General features: G+C 41.9%; 2 protein-coding genes across 2 annotated transcripts in view; both read left to right on the forward strand.

Moving 5' to 3' along the window:
* Positions 1–1,051: 1,051 nt before the first annotated feature.
* Positions 1,052–13,506, forward strand: Mpzl2 (myelin protein zero like 2). The gene is made up of 6 exons (XM_008850901.3): positions 1,052–1,345; positions 2,268–2,434; positions 2,690–2,900; positions 5,915–6,062; positions 9,419–9,491; positions 12,382–13,506. Exons 1-5 carry the CDS (start codon positions 1,288–1,290, stop codon positions 9,480–9,482), a joined length of 648 nt encoding a protein of 215 aa, XP_008849123.1. The 5' UTR covers positions 1,052–1,287; the 3' UTR covers positions 9,483–9,491; positions 12,382–13,506.
* Positions 13,507–13,651: 145 nt separating this feature from the next.
* Mpzl3 (myelin protein zero like 3) overlaps positions 13,652–25,112 on the forward strand; it is a 23,525-nt gene continuing 12,064 nt past the window's right edge. The window contains exons 1-2 of the mRNA XM_008850902.3: positions 13,652–15,283; positions 22,224–22,390. Of these exons, the coding sequence (XP_008849124.1) occupies positions 15,199–15,283; positions 22,224–22,390 (252 nt within the window). The 5' untranslated portion in view covers positions 13,652–15,198. The remainder of the gene's footprint in view (positions 15,284–22,223; positions 22,391–25,112) is intronic.

The following is a 25,112-nucleotide window of genomic DNA, read 5'->3' on the forward strand; positions in this document are numbered from 1 at the left end:
ATTGAACTCAGGCGGTCAGGCTTGCAGCAGGTGCTTTACCCACTGTATCATCCACCCTTAGCCTACTTCTTAAGTGCATGCATAGTCTTTGGTACCCTACTGTCCTCATTTTGCTGCTGTGTCATTAATTTGTGTCTCTTACCAGATGACATTTGTTATCTCAACCTTTTTAGACTTAGACAGATGACTGTCCTAAAAATGGCAGATGAAATCTGAGATACAGAAAAGGTATTCTGAAAGCCTTTTCCCTGAGAGATTGTTGTCTGATCACTCACATCAGCTGTTGTTTTGTGGACAGACACTTGAGAGTCAGAGAGGTTTCTATAGGGCTGGGGGTATAGCTCAGTGTCAGAGTACTTGCCCAGTAAGCACAAGATCCTGAGTTTTATCTTGAGTACAGCCAAAGATGCGATGGCACCTTGAGTTCAAGGCCAACCTGGGCTACATGGTGAGACTGTCTCAAACAATAAAACACAAAAAGCTTCTAGGCAACAGTTTACCTCCCTGGGCTTTTACTGTCTTCATTGGTACAATGGGGCCCTTTTCTCTCAGGGGACCGTGGGGATGCCAGGATGCCAGGAAAAACACTTTGCAAATGGCCCTGGGACGGAGGAAACGGGCAGGGTAGCTGTCCTGATTCTTTTTTGAATCCTTCAGAAGAAGTCAAGTTTTGAGATTTGGTTTGGTTTCCTTTCATTGGGTGTCAGGAAAGACTGCGGTTATTAGTGCTGGAACTGAGTTCTCAGAGGATTTTAAGGAACTCTCATTCTTCTAGGAAGCAGCAGTGAGGCTGGGCCTAGGCTAACATGGCCCCAGGGTTGGGAATCACTGCAAGCCAGTTTCCACGTTCATTTCCAAGGCCTGACTAAAGCTTGTTTTAAAAGGGTGTGTGTGGGCCAAACCCAGAGCAGCCAGGGCTGTTTCAGACTGGCACCACCTCCTCTGGCTGCTTCCAAAGCCACCGGGAGCCCAGTCAGTTAAACGGAAAAGTAGAGAGGATTGCAGAATCAAGAGACCTTTGCGCAGAGGGCTAGAGAGAGGAGAAGGGCGGGAGGGAGGACAGAGAGGAGGGCGCTGGGAGCGGAGGCCCCACCTTTCATTCCATCGCAGTGCACTGGCGGGGCGGGATGAGTCAAGGCCGGCTGGTTCAGCTTTACACCTTCCCCTAGGTGAGGGACTCTGAGCTCCCTGGGGGACACACCGAGGCGCCTGCTCCTCCCGCCAGGCCTTGGCAGGGTGCTGGAACCCTGGGTCTGCGGGGTCTGAGGCCACGGCTGGCTTTTCCTGATGGATGGGCAGAGCCCTCCTCGCGTGCTGCCACTGCTCCTCGGCTTACAGCTCACAGGTAAGGGCTGGTGGGCTTCTGGGTGTTTCTTTCTCCACCGCCCACTCTGTATAAAGATAGGGCTAACGTTGCTGGAAAAAGTTGCGAGAGCTTTGGGCGGCCCGAGGCTCAGGTGCAGTTCGTTTTAGTTGGGACTTTACTGAAACTTCAGAGGCTTGCTTTGGGCAAACAGGTTTAGGTGTGTTTGGCCTCCCGTCATGCAGGCACTGAAAGGGCTTTCTGATCTCAGGTTACTCACCATTCTTGTGTGTCGGCTCTCAACCTCCGGCTGCTGGCAAGATTTGGCCTTTGCCTTTCTGTATGAGGGTTTTGTCTGGCTCTCCCTAGCAAACTGAGATTGTTGGAGAGAACAGGAGCGAGAGACCCACTGTGATTTTGAAACTGCCCCAACATACACATTCCACTCGTAAATATGCCACGTGGTGTAAGGAAACGTTCCAGGGGGCGCAGGCAAGCACCGTTGTAGGTGTGAATTAATATTATTTCTGCACAAGCAATACCGACTCTGATGTGCTGGAAAACTTACCTGCGAGACCATTTTCCATCTAATATAGAACGCGTCATCTTAACTCTCCATGTCTAATCAACGTTAGGATTTTTGTATGTGCTGTCAACCTTATTTGCTGATGTAGGTAGTGTGCTGTTACAATTCTGTAGTACCAAGAGGTTGTGAAGAAAGTCAAAGCAGCAGGCAGTTTGTTATGTGATACTTTTAGTTGGTCTTAGGGATGGGAGGGTCAAGGGTACCTGTGGGTAAAAGTATGAAGGCTCCAGGTGAAAAGAGTTTGAGAGCTGAGGTCTCAATTCTGCCTTCTACTCTGACCAGCTCAGCATTTACTTTGACAGTGTTAGCAGTTTTCTCAACACTCCCACCCCTCCCACCCTTCTCTATCCCGTTTAATCCTTCTTCCCTTCATTACAGCTCTTTGCCCTATAGCAGCTGTGGAAATTTACACCTCCCGGGCTCTGGAGGCTGTTAATGGGACAGATGTCCGGTTAAAATGCACCTTCTCCAGCTTTGCCCCTGTGGGTGATGCCCTAACAGTGACTTGGAATTTCCGTCCTCGAGATGGGGGACGTGAGCAGTTTGTAAGTAGATTCTTGTCAACTTCAAGAGGGACCTTCATTAGGAATGTATTGTCAGTCCATGTTTCCTTTCCCTTCCTGTGTTAACTGACATACACAGGGTTAAGTTGGAAACCAGTTTCTGGGATAGAGACTGAGTAACAGAAGCTAGAGAGTGTTCTGGGGGAGCAGGACAGTTAGTTGGGCTTGCTGATGCTTCTCTTTCACCATCTCAGCCTCCTGGTCTGGCACTGAATGAGAGGTGTCATTTCTCTGCAGGTATTCTACTACCACGTTGATCCCTTCAAGCCCATGAGTGGCCGATTCAAGGACCGGGTGGTCTGGGATGGGAACCCTGAGCGGTACGACGCCTCCATCATCCTCTGGAACCTGCAGTTTGATGACAATGGGACATATACCTGCCAGGTGAAGAACCCACCTGATGTGGATGGGCTGGTAGGGTCGATCCGGCTCAGCGTCGTGCACACTGGTAGGTTGTGCAGGGAAAAAGGGGTTTGAGGAAGTTTGAGAATTGGTAGAAAAGAGAAGGGCCGGCCATCTTTTGTGATATTGGAAGGGTAGAGAGGAAGAGGGCCTAGTGCTTGAGAGCTGGGAACTTCACCTCAGTAACTGGAGTCCTGGGGTGAAAAAAGAAAGGCTTTGTTTGGTTGTGGAAGGAAACAAAGTAAAGCAAAGGGATCTAGAGAATCTGGACAAAACTGGCCTTGAGATCCTGAAAGGGAGAGGAAGCAACTCTGATAAAAGGCTCACAATGAATCTGTTCATTCTCGTGTATTCAAGATGCTTCTTGAGTATCTGCTCTGTGCCAGACACTGTCCAAAGTGCTTGGTAGGCACGATCTCATTTAATCCTGGCATATCCTAGACACAACTATCAATACTGGTAGCTAGAGCTTGCTCAGTGCTTCCCATATGTAGGGGCTTTACACAATGTAATTTTTTTCTTCTTTACACATCCCCTCAGTCTATTGTGTATTTATTGTCTCCCACTTTACCAATAAGGAAACAGAGACCCAAAGAATGAAAGTTACTTGCCCAAAGTCATGTAGTTAACTTTTGAGATCAGAAGAGATGGGATGCATTCAGGGTGGTATGGCAGTAGGCAAAGTTATAGTTAGTAAACAGTAACTTCAGACTCAAATCCAACCATCTCTGACTCTAAGACTGTAGTCTACACTAGTGCATCCTGTTGCTTGCACTCCAAGGACGGCCTGGAAAACAGTGCCACGTAACAGAACACGGACCACAGCACTTCAGAATTGTGGATCTGGGCTTGAGTCCTGGCTAATGTTTATCAATTATGCATAAATTTTGCTTTTCTCAGCTGAAATAATATACCAAAGCTTTTTTGTGAGGGTAAAACTGATATCATGAATTTGTGAAAGTTTCTCAAATGCTGAACTGTAATGATAATTATAATAGGCACTGTGTGCTGCGTGCTTATTATGGGCAGGCCGACATGGAACAATTTATAGGAATTTTTTAACTTAAGAAATGGATATTGTTTGGGCTGGAGAGATGGCTCAGCAGTTAAAAACACTGGTTATTCTTGTAGAAGACCCAGGTTCGAATCCCAGCACCCACATGGCAGCTAACAACTGTCCGTAATTTCAGTCCCAGGGAATCTGACAGCCTCTTCTGACCTCTGTGGGCATTGCGGGACACGGGTGCACTTACCTACATGCAGGCAATACACGCATACACATAAAATAAAAATAATAAAATAAAAAGAATGGATATTGTTATGTCTTAATGTAGGAGGAAATTGAACTTCAAAAAAAATACCTCAGGTCATCACATATTTAGTAGGTAATAAAGCTAGTATTTTAACCTAGTTCTCTCTGGGGCATGTGTGTGTGTGCATGTGTATTTGAGATAAAGTCCTGCTATTTGAGACAAGATCTCTCAGTGTAGCCCAGACTGGCCTCAAACTTGAGGTCCTCCTGCCTTAACCTTCTAAGAACTGAAGTGGTGTGTGCTCTTAACCAACACAGAGCATTGCTATTCAAACGTCTTAGTCTGTAAAGTGATAAGTCCCTTCTTTCACTCCTCCCCAGTAAAGTTTAAAAACATCGCTCAAGGTTCCATCAACAGAGAGCTGTGTGGCCTACAAAGTCATCTGAAAACTGAAGTAATGTAATGCCTTTGGACCTCTGTTCTAATGATAGGTTAGGCAAGAACCAGTGGTTTAACATAGCAGAATCACTATTTTTTGAGAGCCTACTAAAAGCCGTGGCCCTATGTCCTCCCCCAAAGAGATGTGAATTTTTTGCAGGCCATCCCCCATTACCTGTCCTTGGAGGATTCCAGACTGGAAACTCCTGGGCTAGACAGTCTCTTGATGTCCTTTCTGGCACTTAAGGCTTATTGATTGACTTGCCTGTCTTCCCAGATGCCAACAACTTCTTGAGAATAATGTCTTTGGCTTTTCATTTCTATCAGAGTGCGTAGAACAGAGTAGGTCTTTATCCTGAATAAATGACTGACTGAATGAGGGGTGAGGTAGAATCAGGCAGTAATGAGTTGGGCATAGGTCTGACTAGGTTAGCAATAACCTTGCATTACCGTGCAGCTCACTGAGTCAGTGGCTCTCAATACTTGGTGTTGTCATAATCACCTGGGGGACATGTTAAAACAGATTGCTGGACCTTACTCCCAGTGGTTCGAATTCAGCACAGCTGGGGTGGGGCCTGAGAACTTCCATTTCAAAGTTCTCAAATGATGCTGTTGCTGCTTCTAGGATCACACTAGAGAACTGCTGATGCAGCCTGTGTGCCTTTCCTGTGCTGCCAAGGTCTGCAGCATAATATGGTATTTTACATGTAGAGGTAGGAGAAAAGAAGAATCCATTTAATGATAAAATACATCCGTAAAGATAAATTTGGGATTTCACCCTAATTAAAAAAAAATTATTGTTTTATTTTTATTTTATATTTTATTACTATGGCAGGGTTTTTGTTTTTTGTCTTTAAAAATATTTATTTTTATTTTATTTATATGTATGAGTGTATTGCTTGCATGTATGTAAGTGCATCCATGTCATGCAATGCTCACAGAGGTCAGAAGAGGACATTGGCCCCCCTGGAACTGGAGTTGTGGACAGTTGTTAGCTGCCATGTGGGTGTTGGGAATTAGAACCCAGGTTGTCAGGAAGAACAGCCAGTGCTCTTAACAGCGGAACTATCTTTCCAGCCACTCAAATATTTATTTAAAAGATTTATTTTTATTTTATGCATATAATTGTTTTGCCTGTCTAGGTACAGTGCCTACAGATGCCAGAAGAGGGCAACAGAGTTGCCATGTAGGTTCTGGGAATGGAATCCAGGTCCTTTGCAAGAGCTGCAAGTATGCTTAACCATTGAGCTATCTCAGGTCCCCTGCAAGAGTAGTTCATCAGTTCATGCTCTTAACCAGGCCGTCTTTTTTTTTTTTTTCCTTTTTAAAAGAGCTCTAATGTATTGCTTCATCTTTTTTCTCCCTAAAGTGCCCTTCTCTGAAATCTACTTCCTGGCTGTGGCCATTGGCTCTGCTTCTGCCCTGATGATCATAATAGTAATTGTGGTGGTCCTCCTCCAGCACTTCCGAAAAAAACGATTGGCTGAAAGAGCTGATAAAGAGGTGGCGATAAAATCGTAAGTTGGGCACTGATGGGAAAGTATTGCTTCATCTTTTTTCTCCCTAAAGTGCCCTTCTCTGAAATCTACTTCCTGGCTGTGGCCATTGGCTCTGCTTCTGCCCTGATGATCATAATAGTAATTGTGGTGGTCCTCCTCCAGCACTTCCGAAAAAAACGATTGGCTGAAAGAGCTGATAAAGAGGTGGCGATAAAATCGTAAGTTGGGCACTGATGGGAAAGCCTGCTAACACTGTCTTATGGTCACTCTTGGCTATTTTCAGTGGGGCCAAATAACCACTGAACAGTTGTTCTTCTATTTGAGCAAATGCTATGTGAAAGATTGCCAATTCACAGCCAGGCGTGATGGTGCACTTTAATCCCAGCACTCGGGAGGCAGAGGCAGGCGGATCTCTATGAGTTCAAGGCCAACCTGGTCTACATAGTGAGTTCTAGGCCAGCTGGGGCTACAGGAAGACCCTGTCTCAAAAAGACAAAAAAATAAAATAAGATTGACAATTCACAGGACAGATAAAGTGGCGTATGGACAGTAACTTTACTAAAGAGTTTTCTTTTTTTAAAATTTTATTTATTATTTTAATTTTATGGGTATGAGTGTATTACCTGCATGTATATAAGTGCACCGTGTTGTGCAATGTGTGCAGAGGTCAGAAGAGAGTGTTGGAGTCCCCTCTACCTGGAGTTATGGAAAGCTGTCAACTGCCATATGGGTGCTGGGGATTGAACCCAGGTCCTATGCAAGAGTAGCCAGTGCTCTTAAAAGATTTCTTAATGTTGTTGGAGAGTTGGCTCAATGGCTAAAAGCTGATACTGTTCTTTCAAAGAACCCAAGTTCACTTCCCAGCACAAACAGCTGGAAGCTCACAACCACTTGTAATTATAGCTCAAGGCCTCCTCTGGCACTACACTCACCTGCACAAACCCACATCCAGGCAGACAGGCAGACACACACATACAATTAAAAATAGAATAAAAATTTAAACAATAGCGGAACCCCAAAAGGTTTCTTAATTTTACAAAAATCTTTCATCTCAGAATTCATTATTATGTGGGATTTGATGGTATAAAAATATGCTTATGTGAAGCTTTTTAAAATATCCCCTGGAAAGCAAAGTACACATTTGCTAGAGCCACAGGGCTAGGCAGTCAGCAGAGTCATTATGAGTCAGTGCACTGGAAAGTTTGCTGTGCTGACAGTGAGTGCTTGGTAAACATTTTAAAATTGAGATAAAATTTATGTGCTATGAAATTCACCCCTTTAAATATTCACAAAGTTGTGCAGTGATCACCAGTTCCAGTGAGCGCTGCAGAAATGCCACATCTTCCTGGTGTCATTCCTCACCCCCCATCCCAGCCTTTGGCACCCAACTCATTTACTGTCTATCTGTGGGGGTGTGTCTCTCCAGGGCATTTCCTATAAATGGGAATATAAAAACGTGGCCTTTTGTATCTAGCTTCCTTCACATAGTATGTTCTCAAATGTATCAATATTGTGATATACTTACTACTTCATTCCTTTTGTGTGTGTGCATCCACTTGGAAGTCAGAGGTGGAGAGACATTGGGTGTTTTCCTCTATCACTCTCCACCTTACTCTTTTGAGACAATGGTCTCTCACTGAACCTTGGAGCTCACTGATTGGCTAGACTAGACGTTCAGCAAGCCTTCAGGACTGGGACTACAGCGTTTTACATGGATGCCAGTGGATCTGAACTCAGATGTTAATCTTGTGCAGCAAGCACTATATACAGTGAACCATCTCCCTAGCATACTTTTTTTTTATGTAATGGGTATACCACATGTTGCTTATCCATTCATTAGTTGATGGACATTTAGTCCTTTTTTCCTGCTTTTTGGTTATTATGACCAATACTACTAGGAACATTCATTTACACAAATTTTTGTGTAGATATATTTTCAATTCTCTTAGGAGTGAAGGGAAATTACTGAGTCATTGTTAACTAATTTTTGAAGGAACTTTCAGACTGTTTTCCCAAAAGAGCTAATACATTCTTGTCACCAATATATGTGGGTTCTAATTTCTCCACAGCCTCACCAGTAGACTGTTACATCCCTTGGAACTGGAGTTACAGACAGTTGTTAGCTGCCATGTGGGTGCTGGGATTTGAACCTGCATCTTCTGCAAGAACAGCCAGTTTTCTTAATTGCTGAGCCATCTCTCCAGCCCCCTGGATACCAATCCTTTATCAGTTAGCTATATAACCTTCAATTACTTTCTCCCATTCTGTGGGGTTCTTTTCCCTTTCTTGAATATTATCCTTTAAGACACAAAAGTTTTGAATTTTGATAAAGTCCAATTTAAATTTGATGAAGTCTAACTCTCCTAAGAGCCAATTTTTGTATATGGTTGAGGAAAGATTTCCAATCCATTCTTTTGCATGTGGATTTATAGTTATCTCAGAACAATTATTTCTTTTCCTTAGTAAATATTTACTGAAATAAATGTGATTGTAAAGAATCTAAGAAACCCACTTATGACATTCTGGTTTGAAAAGAATATAATCAATAAAGAGGACTTCTAGGCCAACCAAAAAGTTTTTCTTTTTAATTACATGTATGTGTGTGTGTCTATGTGGGACACAAAGACCCGTGCACTTGAGTGCAGGTGTCCACTGAAATCCAGAGGTACCAGATCCCATGGAGTTGAAGTTACAGGTAGTTGTGAGTCACCCAACATGGGTGTTGGAAATTGAATTTAGGTCCTCTGAAAGGGCAGCAAGTGTCCTGGACTGCTGAGCTATCTCTCTAGCCCAATATTTTCTTTTTCTTTTTCTTTTTTTTAAAACAGTAGAAATCAGATATAGGGGGCTGGAGAGATGACTCAGCAGTTAAGAGCACTGGCTACTTTTTCAGAGGACCTGGGTTTGATTCCCAGTACCCACATGGCTGCTAACAAGTCTGTAACTCAGCTCCGATGTCCTCTTCTGACCTCTACAGGCACTGCATGACATGGGTGCACTTACCTACATGCAGGCAATACACTCATACATAAAATAAAAATAATAAATGTTAAATAAAAAAGAAATCAGGATACTAATGATAAAGTATAGGTGCATGCTTTAAACTTCTGGAGTTCCCAACTTGAATCCCAATGGAATTGCCTTCTATTCTGAAAAGTGTCTAAGTTCAGATACATAGGATCATGTGCAGACATCAGTATTACCAATTACATGGCATTGGAGGTTTAACTCTCTGTAAGCTTGAGCCAACTCCCAGGTACATGTAATTCTTCCCAAAATATGGGGAAGAAAATGCCTGAGATTCCTGACAGGATCTGCTATGATTGTTTCTTGCCTTGCTCACTTGACATTTGGTTTCTGCCTCTTTGTTACAGAAAAGAAGAGGAAAAGCTCAACCAAGAAAACAAGGTCTCTGTTTATTTAGAAGATACAGACTAACATTCCTAGGTAAGGTCCACAAATGAGTGAACAGTTCCTCAGCTTTCTGAACTACCTAGGCCTTCTCCAACACAGATCTCTCAGATTACTCTATATGGCTGTTAAGTATTTTCTACAAGAAAGCAGAGACTCTGGGTCAGGGAGGTATGTTTTCTGTTTGTCTCATAGACAGGTTCCCCTTTCAGTGCATTTGTGCAAAGGATTGATAAGTCAGACTATTGCCATTAAAGCTGAGTGAATTCTACTCTGAGGCTTTGGGGTCATATTAATCACCACCAATAATAAACTTTCAGCACGTAAATAAGTGTGTGTGTGTGTGTGTCTGTGTGTGCGTGTGCTTGTGGAGGTCAGAGGACAACCTCAGGTGCCATCTGCCTTGTTTTTTGTGACAGTATCTCATGGGCCTGGGGTTTGGTGTTTAGGCTAGGTTGTCTGGGTAATGAGCTCTAGGGATCCACCTCTCTGCCTCCCCAGTCCTGGGATTATAAGCATGTGCCACCATTCCCAACTATTTTACATGGGTTCTGATGATTGAACACGGGTCCTTATACATGCCCAGCAAGGACTTCACCAATTGAGCTATCGCCCAGTCCAATAAATCATTTAAAATGAAAAGATTAATATATCTGGTGGCTTGGTTTTTATTATAAACCAATTGTGGCATTAAGAGAGTAACCTGAAGACTGGAGAGATGGCTCAGAGGTCAAAAGTTCTTCATGCTCTTCCAGAGGACCCAAGTTCTGTTTCTAGCACCCACATCAGGTGGCTCACAATCACCTGTAACACCAGCTCCAGGGTATCTACTGCCCTCTTCTGGCTTCTGCAGGCACTACACACATGTACTATACATTCATACAGACACACAAACATACACATTTTCTTTTAAAGTGTGACTTAATAGGTATGCCTGCTGGGCATGGTGGCATACACGCCTTTAGTCTCAGCACTCGAGAGGCAGAGGCAGGTGGAGCTCTGAGTTTGAGGCCAGCCTGGTCTACAAAGTGAGTTCCAGGCCAGCTGGGGCTACAAGAAGATGCTGTCTCAAAAAGACCAAAAAAAAACAAAAACAAAAACAACAACAAAAAGTATGACTGACATTTCCTCAAGAGAACTTTTGCATTATTTAGAATTGATTTCAATTCCTCTTCTCATTTAGTTATTGCACTATGAATCTAGTTTTAGTATGAAATTTTGTTTTTCCAATTTTTAGGTTTCTCAGGCTTAACGATAGAATGACTTATCTTTTATATGCTTGGGATTTCTCTAATTCTCTGAAGTAGGTCCACATATTTGATTTCTAGATGTTGTGAATCAACATATACGAATTTTACACTTATAAAAATATTCTTGATGTTAATGATTTTAACCCGTACTACTCTGGTTCTCCTAAAAGGGAGGACGCTTTTATAGATTATCACTAGTTATAAAGAGAGTCACATTTTATAGACTAAAGCTACAGTGGAATACATATTAATAAAACAGAATGAAGAACAGATATTGTTCTGCAAAAACAGAAAACCTGACTTGGCACCAGAGAGGTTTTTTTTAAAATATTTTATTTATTTTTATTTTATGTGTACGCATGTATTGCCTGCATGTAGGTAAGTGCACTCGTGTTCTGCACCAGAGAGTTCTTATTAAAGATTATTGTCTTGTGAAAATGAAGCAGATTCTCTAACGTCAGAGTCATGGAAAATAGATGAGGGCTGTTTAAGATTAAAGGAAATTTAAGAAGTCAATACAATCATAATCTCTGACTGGGTGGGGGTGGGTACAGATGTAAACAAATGACAAAAAATTGGAGGTTGCCATTATAAAGATCTTGAGAATAAAAACATTAAATATATGTATTTATTAGATTATTAGATTAGGTTATTAGATTTTATTAGGTACATAATGGTATTGTGGTTGCAAAGGGAAATGTCCTGCCATGGCATGGGGGTGGGGGTGGAGAAATGATGGCTCAGTGGTTAAGAACATTGATGCTCTTACAGAGGACCCTGATTTGGTTCCTAGCGCTAATATGGTGGCTCACAAATGCCTATAACTCCAGTTCCAGGGGATTCAACATCCTCTTCTGGCCTCCTTGAGCACCAGGCATGCAAGCAAAACACTCAAACATATAAAATATACATAAGTTTTTTTTTTTAAGAACATGCATATTTTAGTGAATATGTAGACATTTGTAATTAAAAAAAAAAACTTCACCCAAAAACCTGAAACCCTAACAAATAATACAAAACAAAAACAAAAAAACCAAACCACAAACAAAATCCCCTCCTAAAACAAAACAAGTTTTAAAACTGGGTGATGGATGAATTCCATGTATTGACTTCTCTACTTTCCCGTATGTTGAGTTTGTCTTGGGGGAGCATGGATTTTAAGCATGTGTGTGATCTGTGGATCACCAAAGTGTCCATACAAGCGTCTTAGAAAAGATACTACCAGTGTGGTAGCATATGCCTATAATGCCAGCACTCGGGAAGCGGAGGCAGAAGGACTGCTGGGAGTTCAAGGCCTGTCTAGGCTACATAATGTTAGGTCAACCAGAGCTACACTACAAGCTCCTGTGTCAAGAAAACAAAACATAACACGCTAAAAAAACAAAGACACTGGATCTGAGAACAGTGTAATAAGGGAACTTTTTCAACTGAATATTAAATTAGGAGCTGGTGTGGTGGCACATGCCTTTATTCCCAGCACTCAGGAGGCAGAGGCAGATTGATCTCTGTGAGTTCAGGCCAACTGGTCAAGATAGCGAGTTCCAGGCCAGCTGGGGCTACAGGGAGATTGTTTTCCTTTAGAAATGGATTCTAGATAAATGTATGTGATGCACAATGCAGTCGTTCTTATTATACTCTCCCCAAGTCCCTTATCCTTTTCAACTTTTGTATTTCAGGAAGCTGAAGGTTTCCAACGACAAGAACCCTGGCATCCCTTGAAGTCAAGGGAAACTTTTGAGTTTTTCAGTAATGACTGTCATCCAACAAGTTCTGCAGCGCGTACACACCTAGATCAGCAATGTCCCTCCAAAGGCAGCTCATGGCTCCTGTTGAGCAGATGCAGCCAGACTCACACTCTCATGACTAGGTTTTATTTAATTTCAGAGTGCATATATGTATTAGCTCCTGTGAATTAAGACGTTACATGTTGCCCTTAAACATTCCTTATGGAATATGATTCTTGTGCTCTTATTCTGGCATCAAAAGGGATAAAAGCCAGCCTTTAGGGCAGCTCTGCCACCACCGAAGTTAATGTTAACTCTCTTTCCCTCCCACACTTTCAGTTAGAGATGAGCTGAATTTCCCAGCCATTTTTGATCAACAGCAAACCCCAAGTTCACACTGGAAGTCTGATTTTTATGACTCAAGTATTGGACACATCTTGTTTTTACTGGATTTCTTTCAGTATCCTAGGTGATAGATTTTTTTTTTGTCAGTTAATCCAAGGTTTACATTAAATAGCACAATTCTAACCACAGTTAACTACAAAAGGTTAAAAAAAATGCCATTATATCGGCAAATGCCACCTCAGGATGAATCATCACTGTTTTTCTGTATTGTGAAAAATAAGCAACAGTGTATGTCTGTAATGAGTGGAGAAAGCTTATCTCCTCCCCCACTCAATTATCTCTAACAGAGCAAAGTATATGCTCATTTGAGAACTGAATCATTAAGCAGTTTAATAGGAGATTCTGAACCAACCCTAAGTGATGACAGTTTTGTACAGTATTATACAAAGCTCTAAGAACTTAAAAAGATCATTTAACTTCCTCTCCCTTTTTGTTGTGATTCACCTTATTTTAAGGAGACTTTGGTATGGACCAAAGGAATATCAAAATTGATTAAACTGAATGAAACCAACTGTATTTCACACCCTTCCCCCCTTATTTTGGTAGATAAAGCAAACTTTTCAAGTGGATTATGTAAAGAATCCTTTTTTAAAGTGGCTAGTTACCTGGTATGCTGCTCACACTTGTCACATTTGTTTAAAGGACAGAAAATATATAGAAGTTGGGACCCAAGATGAATCTTTACAGCTTGATGTCTTCATTCTCACTGACTAGGCTGCAGAGATGATTTCTTTGAACAAACTGGAATTTTCAATAGATTCTATTTCAAGATACCAGGCCTTGATACTTTCTCAGTATTTTTAAAAAGAGGCATCATTTACATATGAATCTTAATTCTGTACCTCTCATTCTGCCTTTTATACTGCCTAAAAAACTTTCAACACCCATTTTGAAGCTAAAGTTGAGATCCATATTTTGTATTTTTCTTCATAATTCACTTTTGTAAATAACAACTGGATATTTTGTCAATTGGCCCAGGTGACGTTCCACAACTGTAATGAAGTAGTTAAAAACTCATGGAGAATTTTCCAGCAAACTTGTAACTTGTGTCTCTTCTAAGAACTCAAGGTATATTGTGGCCTTGTTGTCTTTTCCTAAAGAGTACTTTTGTACTGTAACTTATTTTTTATTATGCCTGAAACACTATGTAAATAAACCTTTAGAAATAAAGAATTATAAATTATATAATTTGCTTACATTCAAATCGTCAAAATTTACAAAGCAGTTAATAACAGAAAACAGGGGTATACATTTTGTTTTCCTGAAGTTTTCTTCATAGACAGCCTGAAAGTCAGTGATGGAGAACATTCCCTTCTATTAGATATAGAATACTATGTGGATTTCTATAGACTTTCCACATTGTTTTGGATAGCTGGGAATTGGGCAAAACGATACAACATAGGTCGAAGACTGGTTTCTCAAGACAGGGTCTCTACGTAGCACAGGTTGGTCTTCATGCTCCTGCCTCAGCCTTCCAGATGTTGAGATTATAGGCTTCTGCAATCCTGCCTGGTTTAGGTTGGGGACTTTTGAAACAATAGTATCAAGTTTTCTACTTGGTACTTTTATTTCTTCATAGAGAAACTACCAGCTTTCCAAAATCTACTAAAAGTACGCCAGTTGAAAAATAGAACGCTATTAGGTGTTTCCCAGAGCTGAGGGTTTTGTTCTTCCCCCTTGACTGCTTTGGCAGCTCCTGGAGGACTGGGTAACTAGATTGGTCAAGCAAGGTCCTGTACTGTCTTTTTCAGGATGTTAGATAATCTCATTTTACCTCAAGTTCTATGATGTAATTTTTACTTTTCTGAATAAAAGATCCACAAGCCCTAGTTCCCCTTCCCGTCTAATACATGCTGTAATGATTTCATCATCGTCACTGTCAACAGTAATAAGCATCCAGTTCTGGATGATGTAATAGCTACATTAAATGAAACTAGAACCAGAGGCCTTAATGTATTGGTCACAGGGTGTACCACGACTTTACTGACTGATCTTGCATGCTCTTCTGCGTCTCTTTGAACTTAAAATGTACAAGAATCTTCTTTGAGAGTTCAACTAAAATAACCTCTAGAGACCCAACAACGTGTGGAGTAGTCAGAGGATCAAGGCTGGTTCTACAGAACCCCCTAAAAATTATTTTCCCAAAGTCTGTAGCCTACTTTAATTTCAAGCAGACGAGGGCAATCAGAATCGCTGGACACTGAAACCACTGAAATGGTCAGATACTGCTAAGAGGCTGGGTCCCTGCCGCAAATCCGGCTGACCATTTTAAAGTGGCTCCCGCGCTGACGTCACGTCCGGTGTCACCTGCGTGGTTCCCGGGAGCAGTAAACAAGGTGTGCAAGTCTCGGAAGACCCGTCGGGATGCCACAGAGGATGCAGCAGCGCGGAGCGGCAGGAGGCCGTGGCTGCGCTCTCTTTCGACTACTGAGCATCCTGCTCTTCCCAGGTGAGTGCGTCGGCTGGCTGGGCTCCACTTCCGGCCGGCGGAGGTGGGGGGCGGGTGGTCAGGGAAGATGGTCGCTTTTCCGGTTCCGGGTGTGTGTGTTGGGGGGGGTCTCAGGAAAGCCCCCTCTCGGCTTCGGGGAAGGAAGGAAGGAAGGAAGGAAGGAAGGAAGGGAGGGCAGGCTGTGGAGGCGGTTCTTGGGTTGGCACCACCCACCGCGCTGCTGGTCTTCGGCTCCCGGGGCTGCAGCCCGACCCCCTCGCGGGACTCCGCGTCCTTCCTGGCCGCGCGGCCGCAGGAACTCCGGCTCTGGGGGCACCCGCGGGTCGGGATCCTGGTTGCTGTGGGCTGTTACACCGTGGTTAGAAAAAGGCAGTTTTAGTGGCTAGTAGTTTGTCCCAGTGATTTTGGGAGACAAAAATCCTGTTAGGGCTGGGAAAAAAAGAAAAATCATGACTTTCGGAAATTTTACTTATGATGGGGCTACGAAGTAAAACGTTTATTAGAGAAGGAAATTGGGGATTTTGTTATGACAGGCCCTATTGTTGAAGAAAAAGCAACCACCTTAGCACTTAAAAGCATTTTGAGATATAATAAAGGGGATATCGGTTCTTTCAAACTTAAGCTTTTTAACTATTGTCAGAAGTGCAGTATCGACACAGTGACATTGTAAAAATTGGATATATTTGCTTTCATGCTATTTCCAAATTGCCTGTTTCAATCCAAACTATATTTGGGGTGCAGTCATTACCTGTATTCATTTATATTTCTCTCTCTCCCCCACTTGGAAATCAAAAATTATTACAACTAACATTAGAATGAATTATAACATTTCCTGAAAATAATGATTTCTGAAAGGAATCTTTAATATTATATAAATATGAAGACATTAGGCGTCCTGAATCTCATCAAGTAAGGCAAGGAAGTTTTTATCTGGTGACTAATAAGCATGCTGCCAGCACACTCCCTGATCCCTCCCAGTTACCTGTGTCATAAGTGTCCAGTTTTTCAGCTCAGTTCTTTTTGCAATATACTATTAGTCAGGCCTATATATACTGTCACTTTGTATAAACTCAGATCTCTCTTTTTCATATGCACATAGACACAGAGGCATAGGTAGGAGTGTTAAACTCTTGTCCTGTTGAGAAAAAAATGGGTCTTTTCTTAAACCTAATGTCATTTCACACTGAAGAACATCTGTGTGAAACCTAGCAGACTAAATGATTCATACATTAAAAGTTAATTTTATGGGACTGTTGAGCTGGCCCAGTAGGTAAAGGTGTTTGCCATGCAAGCCCGACAACCTGAGGTCGACCCCTGGAACCCACATAAAGGTGGAAGGCGAGAACTAGTTACACGCACACACACACACACACACACACACACACACACACACACACACACACAATAAAGTTTTAAAAGTTTTATGATCTCTGTGTACTTTGCATAGATCTATATTCCTTAGCCATCCCTCCAAGCCTTGTTGAATAAATTTATATTTTGCCTTTAAATAATAACAGGCTTAGCCAGGCATGGTGGTACACGCCTTTAATCCCAGCACTCGGGAGGCAGAGGCAGGCAGATCTCTGTGCGTTCGAGTCCAGCCTGGTCTACATAGTGAGTTCCAGGACAGCTGGGGCTACAGGGAGACCCTGTCTCAAAAAGACCAAAAAAAAAAAAAAAAAAAAACAAAACCCAAAACCCAACAACCCCTCCCAGGTTTATTGATATATAATTCATCTGTCATACTTAGCCATTTAAGTATATGGTTCGATAATTTTTAGTATTTGCATAGTTATGCAATCATTACTGAAACCATTTTTAGAGCATTTTCATCACCTGGAAGAGAAATCCCATGCCCATTCCTACTTTCCCACAGGCCCTGGCAACCACCAATCTGCTACCTTTATAGATTTGCCTATTCTGGGCCTTTCATGTAGCAGGAACCATGCAACGTGCCATGTTTTCAATATTTATCTGCTGGCTGTTTTTTGTTTGTTTTGGTGTCTTTTTTGAATCTTAGGTGATAGGCGTTGATTTCCCACTAGTGTTTATTTGCCATCCGTCTTCAAAAATAGAAGCCCTTAAATTGTTAGCTTGTTTGAATTTGTTTTATGTCTGTTCCTGCTATTTCAGTTGTCTAAATGTATAGAAATGATAGACTAGGAGCCTGGGGATGCAGCTCAGTTGGTAAAATGCTTGCCTAGCATGCATGAAGCCTTGAGTTCAACCTTGTTTATGCATTGCATAAACAAGGCATGGTGGTGCGTGGGTGTAATCCTAGAACAAGGAGGATCAGAAGTTCAAGATCATCCTCAGCTTTACACTGAGTTTGAGTCCAGCCTGTGAGACTTAAGAGTCTGTTTTAAGAACAGGAGGACAGGCTGGGCGTTGTGGCACATGCCTTTAATCCCAGCACTCTGGAGGCAGGGGAGGAGGAGGTAAAGATAGATGAGAGAGCCCAGTATTAATTATACTTTTCTCTTTTCCATGTAAGTACAATTATATGAATGAAAGATTGTCAGATTTACAGTAGAAAATGGACTGTATAAAATTGAGAACTTTATCATGTTTAATTTCTTTCAGCTTCAAAATTGAGTTAGAATATGATTTTCTTGTTTCCCCTCCAGATTAAATGTTTTTATTAATTTTCATGGATATTTCTATGGTTGCCTGTTTTAATTTGGCAAGAATGTTTCTTGACTCAGGTGAAAGAGTAAATACCAAGCCAGAGCTAAAAGCATGGGATCCCAGTACTTCAGAGACAGAGGCGGGTGTTGAAGGCTAGCCTAACGTGGGCCACATAGCATGATCTGGTTCAAAAAAACAAAACCCAAGTTAAATACCTGAAAAAAAATTATGCTAAAATGGAAACTTTTAAGTGACTGTAACATAGGATTTGAAAGCAAGATCCTTAAGAAGGAAAGAAGGAATTTGATAGAGATAAGGAGAGGGAGGGATAGAGAAAGGGTAGTGGAGAGAGAGAGAGAGAGAGAGAGAGAGAGAGAGAGAGAGAGAGAGAGAGATTGAGATTGACTATATAATCAGTGCAGAGAGCTGGCAGGAGGGGCTACAAAGATTCTGATTTCTAACTGTATCTCTAGCCCAGATCTTTTCTTTTCTCTAAATCAAGTGTTGGCAACCTTTTCCTATAATGGAACAGATAGCAAATATCTTAGGCTTTCCAGGCACATGTTGCAGATACTTAGTTCTGCCAAACATACAGAAATGAACACAAGCAATGAACGTGGCTGCATTCTAATAAAGCTTTGTTTACATAAAGATGTTGAAAATTTTTTAGCTGTTTACCAGGAGACTGCTGGAGGTATTGATTTGTTGGGGCCAATCTGGGTCACTTGAAGAGCTAGGAGTAGGGTTACTTGCTAGTTATTCTGAGCTTGCTCTCCTCCTGAGTCATTTGCTTCCATTCTCTCATGGGTCATAGCTTGCTGACCCTTGACCAACTGGTTCTTGACATTATTTCTTAGGTATCAAGATACCTAAACTCATCCAGAATCAAATTCATGTTCCCTGCCAAGTCTGGTACATTTCTTTTTTTCCTTTTTCAGTGAATGACTTTACTCAGTCAGAAACCTGGAAGTCATTCTTGACACCTTCCTTCCCTAGTATTAGTCTCTTATGGTAACTGCATTTGTGTGATTTTTCCCTTTTAGTGCATCAGCCTAATCTAGAATTTCCATTCTGTAATGAGGATGACAGGGAGAACATGGGTAAACAATGAGCACATTTTATTCTTCTACTAGAAAGCATGGTGACCTTCGTTCAGTTTCTCATTGGCTGCTTCCTTCTCTTTGAGGTTTTGCCCTGAAGCTGCTTGTATTTCCTGGAGGAAAGAGCCTTTATAAATCAGGTGTAACAGTGACAGGTGCACTTGAGTAGAATTATATACTAAACATTAGGAGAACATCAAAGAAAAAGCAATGAACTTTAATTGGGGAATTTGGGGCCACATCACAAAGGGGACTGATACTTGAGCTGTGGTGTGTGAGCGTTGGGGATGTGGTGTGGTGTAGAACAACCCAGTCATGCTGGTAGGGATGGGGATATCCTTCCAGACAAAGGCATATTCAAAGAAAGGCCCAAGGCCATGAAAGGGCACAGCACCTTCAGTAAATGTCTGGACATTGCAATGACTTATATTACTGAAGTTTTTATCTCAAGAGTTCCACTAAGAATTTCATGGGTATTTATATATTCATTGTGGTGCCTAGGAATAGAACACAAGGCCTCACATACATGTTCTGCAACTAAACCCTTATATTTTTAAATTGTATTGGATCTTCACAGCCATCCAAAGAGAGTTATTATTTCCATTTACCAAATGAGGAAATTGAAGCTTGAACAGGTTGCTAACTGTGGTCTAGGTCTCCCAGCCAGAAATCAGATGGGCTAGAACTTGGGTCCAAGTCTAGCTAATTCCAAATCTGTACTTTAAAACTCTATATTATACTTAACATTGGAGGATTTAAAACAATAATAAGATGAGGTGGGCTGGAGAGATGGCTCAGTAGTTAAGAGTACTGGCTGTTCTTCCAGAGAACCTGGGTTCAATTCCCAGCACCCACATGACAGCTAACAATAGTCCATAACTCCAGTTACAGTGGATCTGGTCTCCTGGGCTTTGCTCAACACAAAAGGCCTGGCATGGGTGCACTTACATACATCTGCATGTATATATGTACACTCATACACATAGCATAAAATAAATTAATTAAAAATATGATGAGGTAACATAGTTTATTGTTCATTCCTACCTTTCAGTTTTTAGAGCTGAATATTTATTTATTTCTTTGGTCTTTTTTTTTTTTTTTTTTTAAATTTTTTTTGTCTTTTTGAGATGTGTCTCAGAAGTTGTATTGTCCTTTTCACTGAATTCCAGGAATTCTTTTATTTCTTTCTTAATTTCTCCTTTGACTCACTCATCATTCTGGAGTGTGTTGTTAAATCTCCATGAGTTTTTTTTTTGAAATAGGGTCTCCCTGTAGCCCCTGCTGGCCTGGAACTCACTATGTAGACCAGACTGACCTTGAACTCTCAGCGATCTACCCGCCTCTGCTTCCCAAGTACTGGGACTAAAGGTATCCGCCACCACACTCAGGTCTAGGCCCAAATCTTGGGTGCTGAATAAGCACTTTTTTTCACATTGATGACTCAGAAGTGAGGGGGGATGAAGGCAGAGGAAAGATTGTTTGCAAAGACATTAAAAGAATGACAAATCTAGCATTGGCAGAGTCAGAAAAAGATGCTATGGAAGAGCCAGGTGACCATCAACTTTGAGATGGGTCAGATTCTTATTGAAGTCCTTATTAGAGAGCTCTGCCTTGGTCTCCTCCTTTCAAGAGGAATGTGACCAGACTAGACTGTCAAGAGAGGAGTGAGAAAATGATTCAAAGCTGGCAGAGGTGAAGACTGTGGAACCCATGACTCAGATGCACCTGTGGTAGAAAAGGTTAAGAGAGGGAAGGAGAATGAAGGGCTGATGGTATCAGCATGACTTTCTGGGTCTTTTAACTCATTTAATTCTCACAGTGGCCTAGAGGTAAGCTCTCCTATCATTTTTGCCGGGGTGAGCAAATTGAAGTAAAGTAACTTGCTAAGGTTTCGCAGAGCCAGGGAGTGGGAGGACTAGAATTTGAACCTGGATCTTCTGGCTTAGGTGCCTTTGTGTTCAGTCATTATACCATCCTGCCTGTGCCAGAAGGACCATTGTTTTCAGCACAGTGTGTGGGTTTGCTCTTTTCTGAAATTTTGCTGCTCTGTTTGCCTTGGGCTACTAGAAAAATCATGGTTTAGTGAGGTAGAGGAGGGAACAGGAAAGGCAAAATACTAGTGACTTAATTTCCTAAAACATGGTTCGCTAGTGGGAGATAAATTTTTATTTACTGTTTTCCAACAACAGAAGGCATTGGTCAGAAGAAATGTGCCAGATTTTTGTGGGGAGATTGGGTGTCAAAGTTGGAAATGAATGGTTTGGAAAGATTGTTTTTTGGAGGGCTTAAAAATGGTATTTATTGTAGAGCACATTGAATTTTAATTTTTTCCTCTCCATAATTTACTTTTTCCCCTGGTGCCATGTTTGAAACCCAGGGCTTTCCAAGTGCAAGGCAGGTTCTCTACCACTGAAGTACACCTCTAGCCTTCCATAATTTACTTTTAATAGATGTGTGATTCATTAACCAGCTTCAAGGGAGAAAAGCTAGGTGTGGTGGTACATGCCTGTAATCCCAGCACTTGGGAGGGAGACTGAGTCAGGCGGATTATGAGTTTAGGCCAGGCCAGGCCAGGCTGGGTTGCATTATAAGACCTTGTCTCAAAAGAAAAGAAAAGAAAAAAAATCAAAGAAAAGAAAAGCAGGAAGAAGAGGAGGAAGAAAGAAGAACAAAGACTAGGTAGAACCCTACCCTCTGGGGCAGTTATTTTAAAAAATCCATTTCCCTTTTTATTTTCTACTCTCACTTTGCTACTGATTGAGGCACTGGTAGCTTCATGCTGTAACCAGACTGGGCTTGGATAAGTTCTTTAAACCCCATAAAAATTGCTGCATTCCTGGAGCATGTGTGGTCTGGGTGAAGGATGGGAGGGAGTGGGTATTGTTGCTTTTTCGCTGTTAATGGACATCCATGGCTTGTTTGTATTTACTTTAACCACAAGCCTGTGTTTGGAAAAGTGCTGGTGTAGCTAGATTTTAAATTTTTACTCAAGTATTTACTATGATTTAAGATTACAAAATGATAAAAATGTTACTCACGATGAATTGATATCAGCTCCCTGTCTCTTGTGGGTTTCCCTGAGAAGAGATTGATGGCTCTGACTTTTTGGTGAGACCCCCTAAACATGACAAAAAGTATTTGTATTGTTCACTCACATTTGTTTAACCCAGCGGAATGAATGCATTTTAAGTGTTTGGGTTTGCTCTGATTAGGTGGGCATATGATCCTTTCTTTGGAGATTAGCGCAGATGCTCATGTTCGAGGCTATGTTGGAGAAAAGATTAAGCTGAAATGCACCTTCAAGTCGTCTTCAGATGTCACTGACAAACTGACCATAGACTGGACATACCGCCCGCCGAGCAGCAGTCGCACAGAATCTGTAAGTGTGGACTTTTCTGAAAGTTTCTTTGTGCCTGGCATGGTGGCACACACCTGTAATTCCAGGATTAGGGAGGTGGAGGCAGGAAGATCAGGAGTTCAAGGTCATTCTCAGTTACATAGCACATTTGAAGCCAGCTTGTGCTACATATAAAAAGCAAAACAACAACAACAACAACAAAAAACCTCAGCAGGTAAAGGCACTTGCTGAGCAAGCCTGATGACCTGAGCTCAATCTCTGGAACCCATGGTGGAAGGAGAGACTGACTTCCCAAAGTTGTCCTCTGACCTGCATATGTGCACTTGCTCACTTGTGTGCAGACACACACACGCCCAAAGAAGGTTTCTTTATCTCTTTGGAATGATCTAGACTTCTGCCCTATGTGACATTTGTTTAATCACATAGGACCTTTCACTTTTCCATGTAAGAAAAAAATTGTTGGAAACTCAGTGGAAATGTGTTTTTGTTATATCTCCCTCTTGTTTCTTTCTGCATGGTATTATAGCTTCATTTTAGAGCTGATGTACTAAAAAGGGCATCTACAGGACCGTTGGTTAGAAAACTTCTCTATGTCCCAGTCATGTCACAGACAGCTTTTCTCTTAAAGCTGCTTGAAGCCTGTTGTCTCATGGGTGTGTCTGTGTATCTGTGCTCTGTAGGTTTATCTTGGCTTCTCCTCCTAGTGTGTAAACCTCTGCAGTGATTTATTTCATTGCCTTTGAAGGCACCTAGTGCTGGTGACCGCTGTCACTGGTGACAGATGGTCTTGCAATATTAGAGGCAATATACTTTAGTCACACATATAAAACACATTTATGGTTCAAATCCCATTGTGGGTGTCTAATTACAGATTGCAATGCTATAAAAACCTTTCTATGATTCCAGCAGTATCCTTAGCTCAGGATGGATGCTATTCAAGAATGTGAATGTCATATTTATTTGTGTTATGTATGTGTATGTAGACGTACACTTGTGAGTGTATGCTTGCCACCACACTTGTGTGGAGATCAGAGGGCAGCTTTCAGGACAGCTTCTCTCCTTCAACCAAATGAGTCCTAGGGATCAAGCTTAGCATCAAGCTTGGCAGCAGGTACCTTTACCCATTGATCCATCTCACTGCCCTAACTTGGATTTTATAAAGTGTTATTTATTTCTGTTCTCCTTCATTAGAAAAAAATCTTTCCTCTTAATGTGTAAGCTTTGAATTCTGTTTTAGGCACCATTTTTGAGTGCCATGTAGTTTGGAGTGAGGCCGGTAACTGTAGTGAAGGAAACAAGGCTGTAGTCAGGGCTCCTATTTCTTTAGACTTAAAAGAGTTTGCTTTATTCTGAGTAGTCAGGAAACTAAGCTGACCTTATTTGGCTCTGCTTCCTTGGCCAAAAGTAGGACAGAACAAGCAGTAAGAAGTTTCTTGGGTCAGAAACCTTAAATGCAAACAGCATTCTCTTACAGTGCTGCTCTGTGAGGCTGGTCCGAAAATCGGCAAACTCACCAGCGTTAGAATCAGTGGAACTTAAAAGTGCATAGTGTAAGCCGGGCATGGTGGCCCCGCCTGTAGTCCCAGCACTTGGGAGGCAGAGGCAGGCGGATCTCAGTGGTGAGTTCTAGGACAGCTGGGGCTACAGGGAGACCCTACTTCAAAAAGCCAAAAAGAAAAAAAAAAAAAAAAAAAATCTCAAGTATTGTGCTGAAGCTATAATTTGCAGTTATGCAATTAGTTTGTCAGGTTAATCAGTCAGTAAGGATTTGAGGATCACTAATTTAACATAGAATTTATGAGTTACATTAAACTTGAAGATACACAGCAGGCCTTGTTTGGTTAGTAAGGAGTTTTAAACCCTTTTATCCTGATGATCAATGGTAGGCCTTTCATTCCTTCCCTCCCTCCCTCCCTCCCTCCCTCCTTCTGTATCTCCCCTCCCTCCTCTCTCTTTTAGGGGGAGTGTTTATTTAAGAAAGGGTTTTGTTCTGCATCCCAGTCTGTTCTTAAACTTAAATTTGAGGTTGACCTCAAATTTACATCACTTTCTGCCTGCTCCAGCCTCCTGAGTACTGGGGTTACAGGGATGCACCACGGTGCCCCTCTTGGTAGGTCTTCTTTATCTCCCTCTTTGGAGCATCTTTATTATTTTTTTCTTTTTGAGATGGGGCCTCCCTGTAGCCCCAGCTGGCCTGGAACTCACTATGGAGACCGGGCTGGCCTTCATCTCACAGAAATCTGTCTCCAGAGTGCATTTCTGTTTCCTGCAATGTAAGTTCATGAGAGGAGGCCTATGCCTGTGTGGTTCCCATTGTTTCCTTAACATACCTAGAATATGGCATGTGTATGCTGAGTATCTGTGGCGTGAATTCATGAATAAATTAATCAGTAAATAAGTCCATATTTTTTCTGAGGACTTGCTCTTCGAAATTGGGCAATTTGGTGGATGGAAATGCCTGATTTCCTAAATGGGAAGTAAAGCCTCTTTCATAATAGAGGAACGTTATATTTTGTAGTATGAGCCTGGCCCACCTTCAGGTATAAATAAGTGGGCAAGTGTCCACTCACCAAGTCCAAAGCAGTGTTGTTTTAATTCAGCATTTATGAGGCATTTGATGTGGAGCCTATATCAGCTGCCAAGGTAGATAACCTAAGAGAGAGAAAGAGAGGGAGAGGGAGAGAGGGAGAGAGGGAGAGGGAGAGAGAGAGAGAGAGAGAGAGAGAGAGAGAGAGAGAGAGAG

This window comes from Nannospalax galili, unplaced genomic scaffold, assembly GCF_000622305.1.
Source record: "Nannospalax galili isolate Female #2095 unplaced genomic scaffold, S.galili_v1.0 scaffold265, whole genome shotgun sequence".
In the NCBI taxonomy this organism is placed as follows: Eukaryota; Metazoa; Chordata; class Mammalia; order Rodentia; family Spalacidae; genus Nannospalax; species Nannospalax galili.

Coding starts and splice junctions, on each gene's coding strand:
- Mpzl2 (XM_008850901.3), top strand. CDS start 1,288: ATGGATGGGCAGAGCCCTCCTCGCGTGCTGCCACTGCTCCTCGGCTTA. Junction 1,346..2,267: donor CCTCGGCTTACAGCTCACAG/GTAAGGGCTGGT, acceptor CCTTCATTACAG/CTCTTTGCCCTATAGCAGCT. Junction 6,063..9,418: donor AAAGAGGTGGCGATAAAATC/GTAAGTTGGGCA, acceptor TCTTTGTTACAG/AAAAGAAGAGGAAAAGCTCA.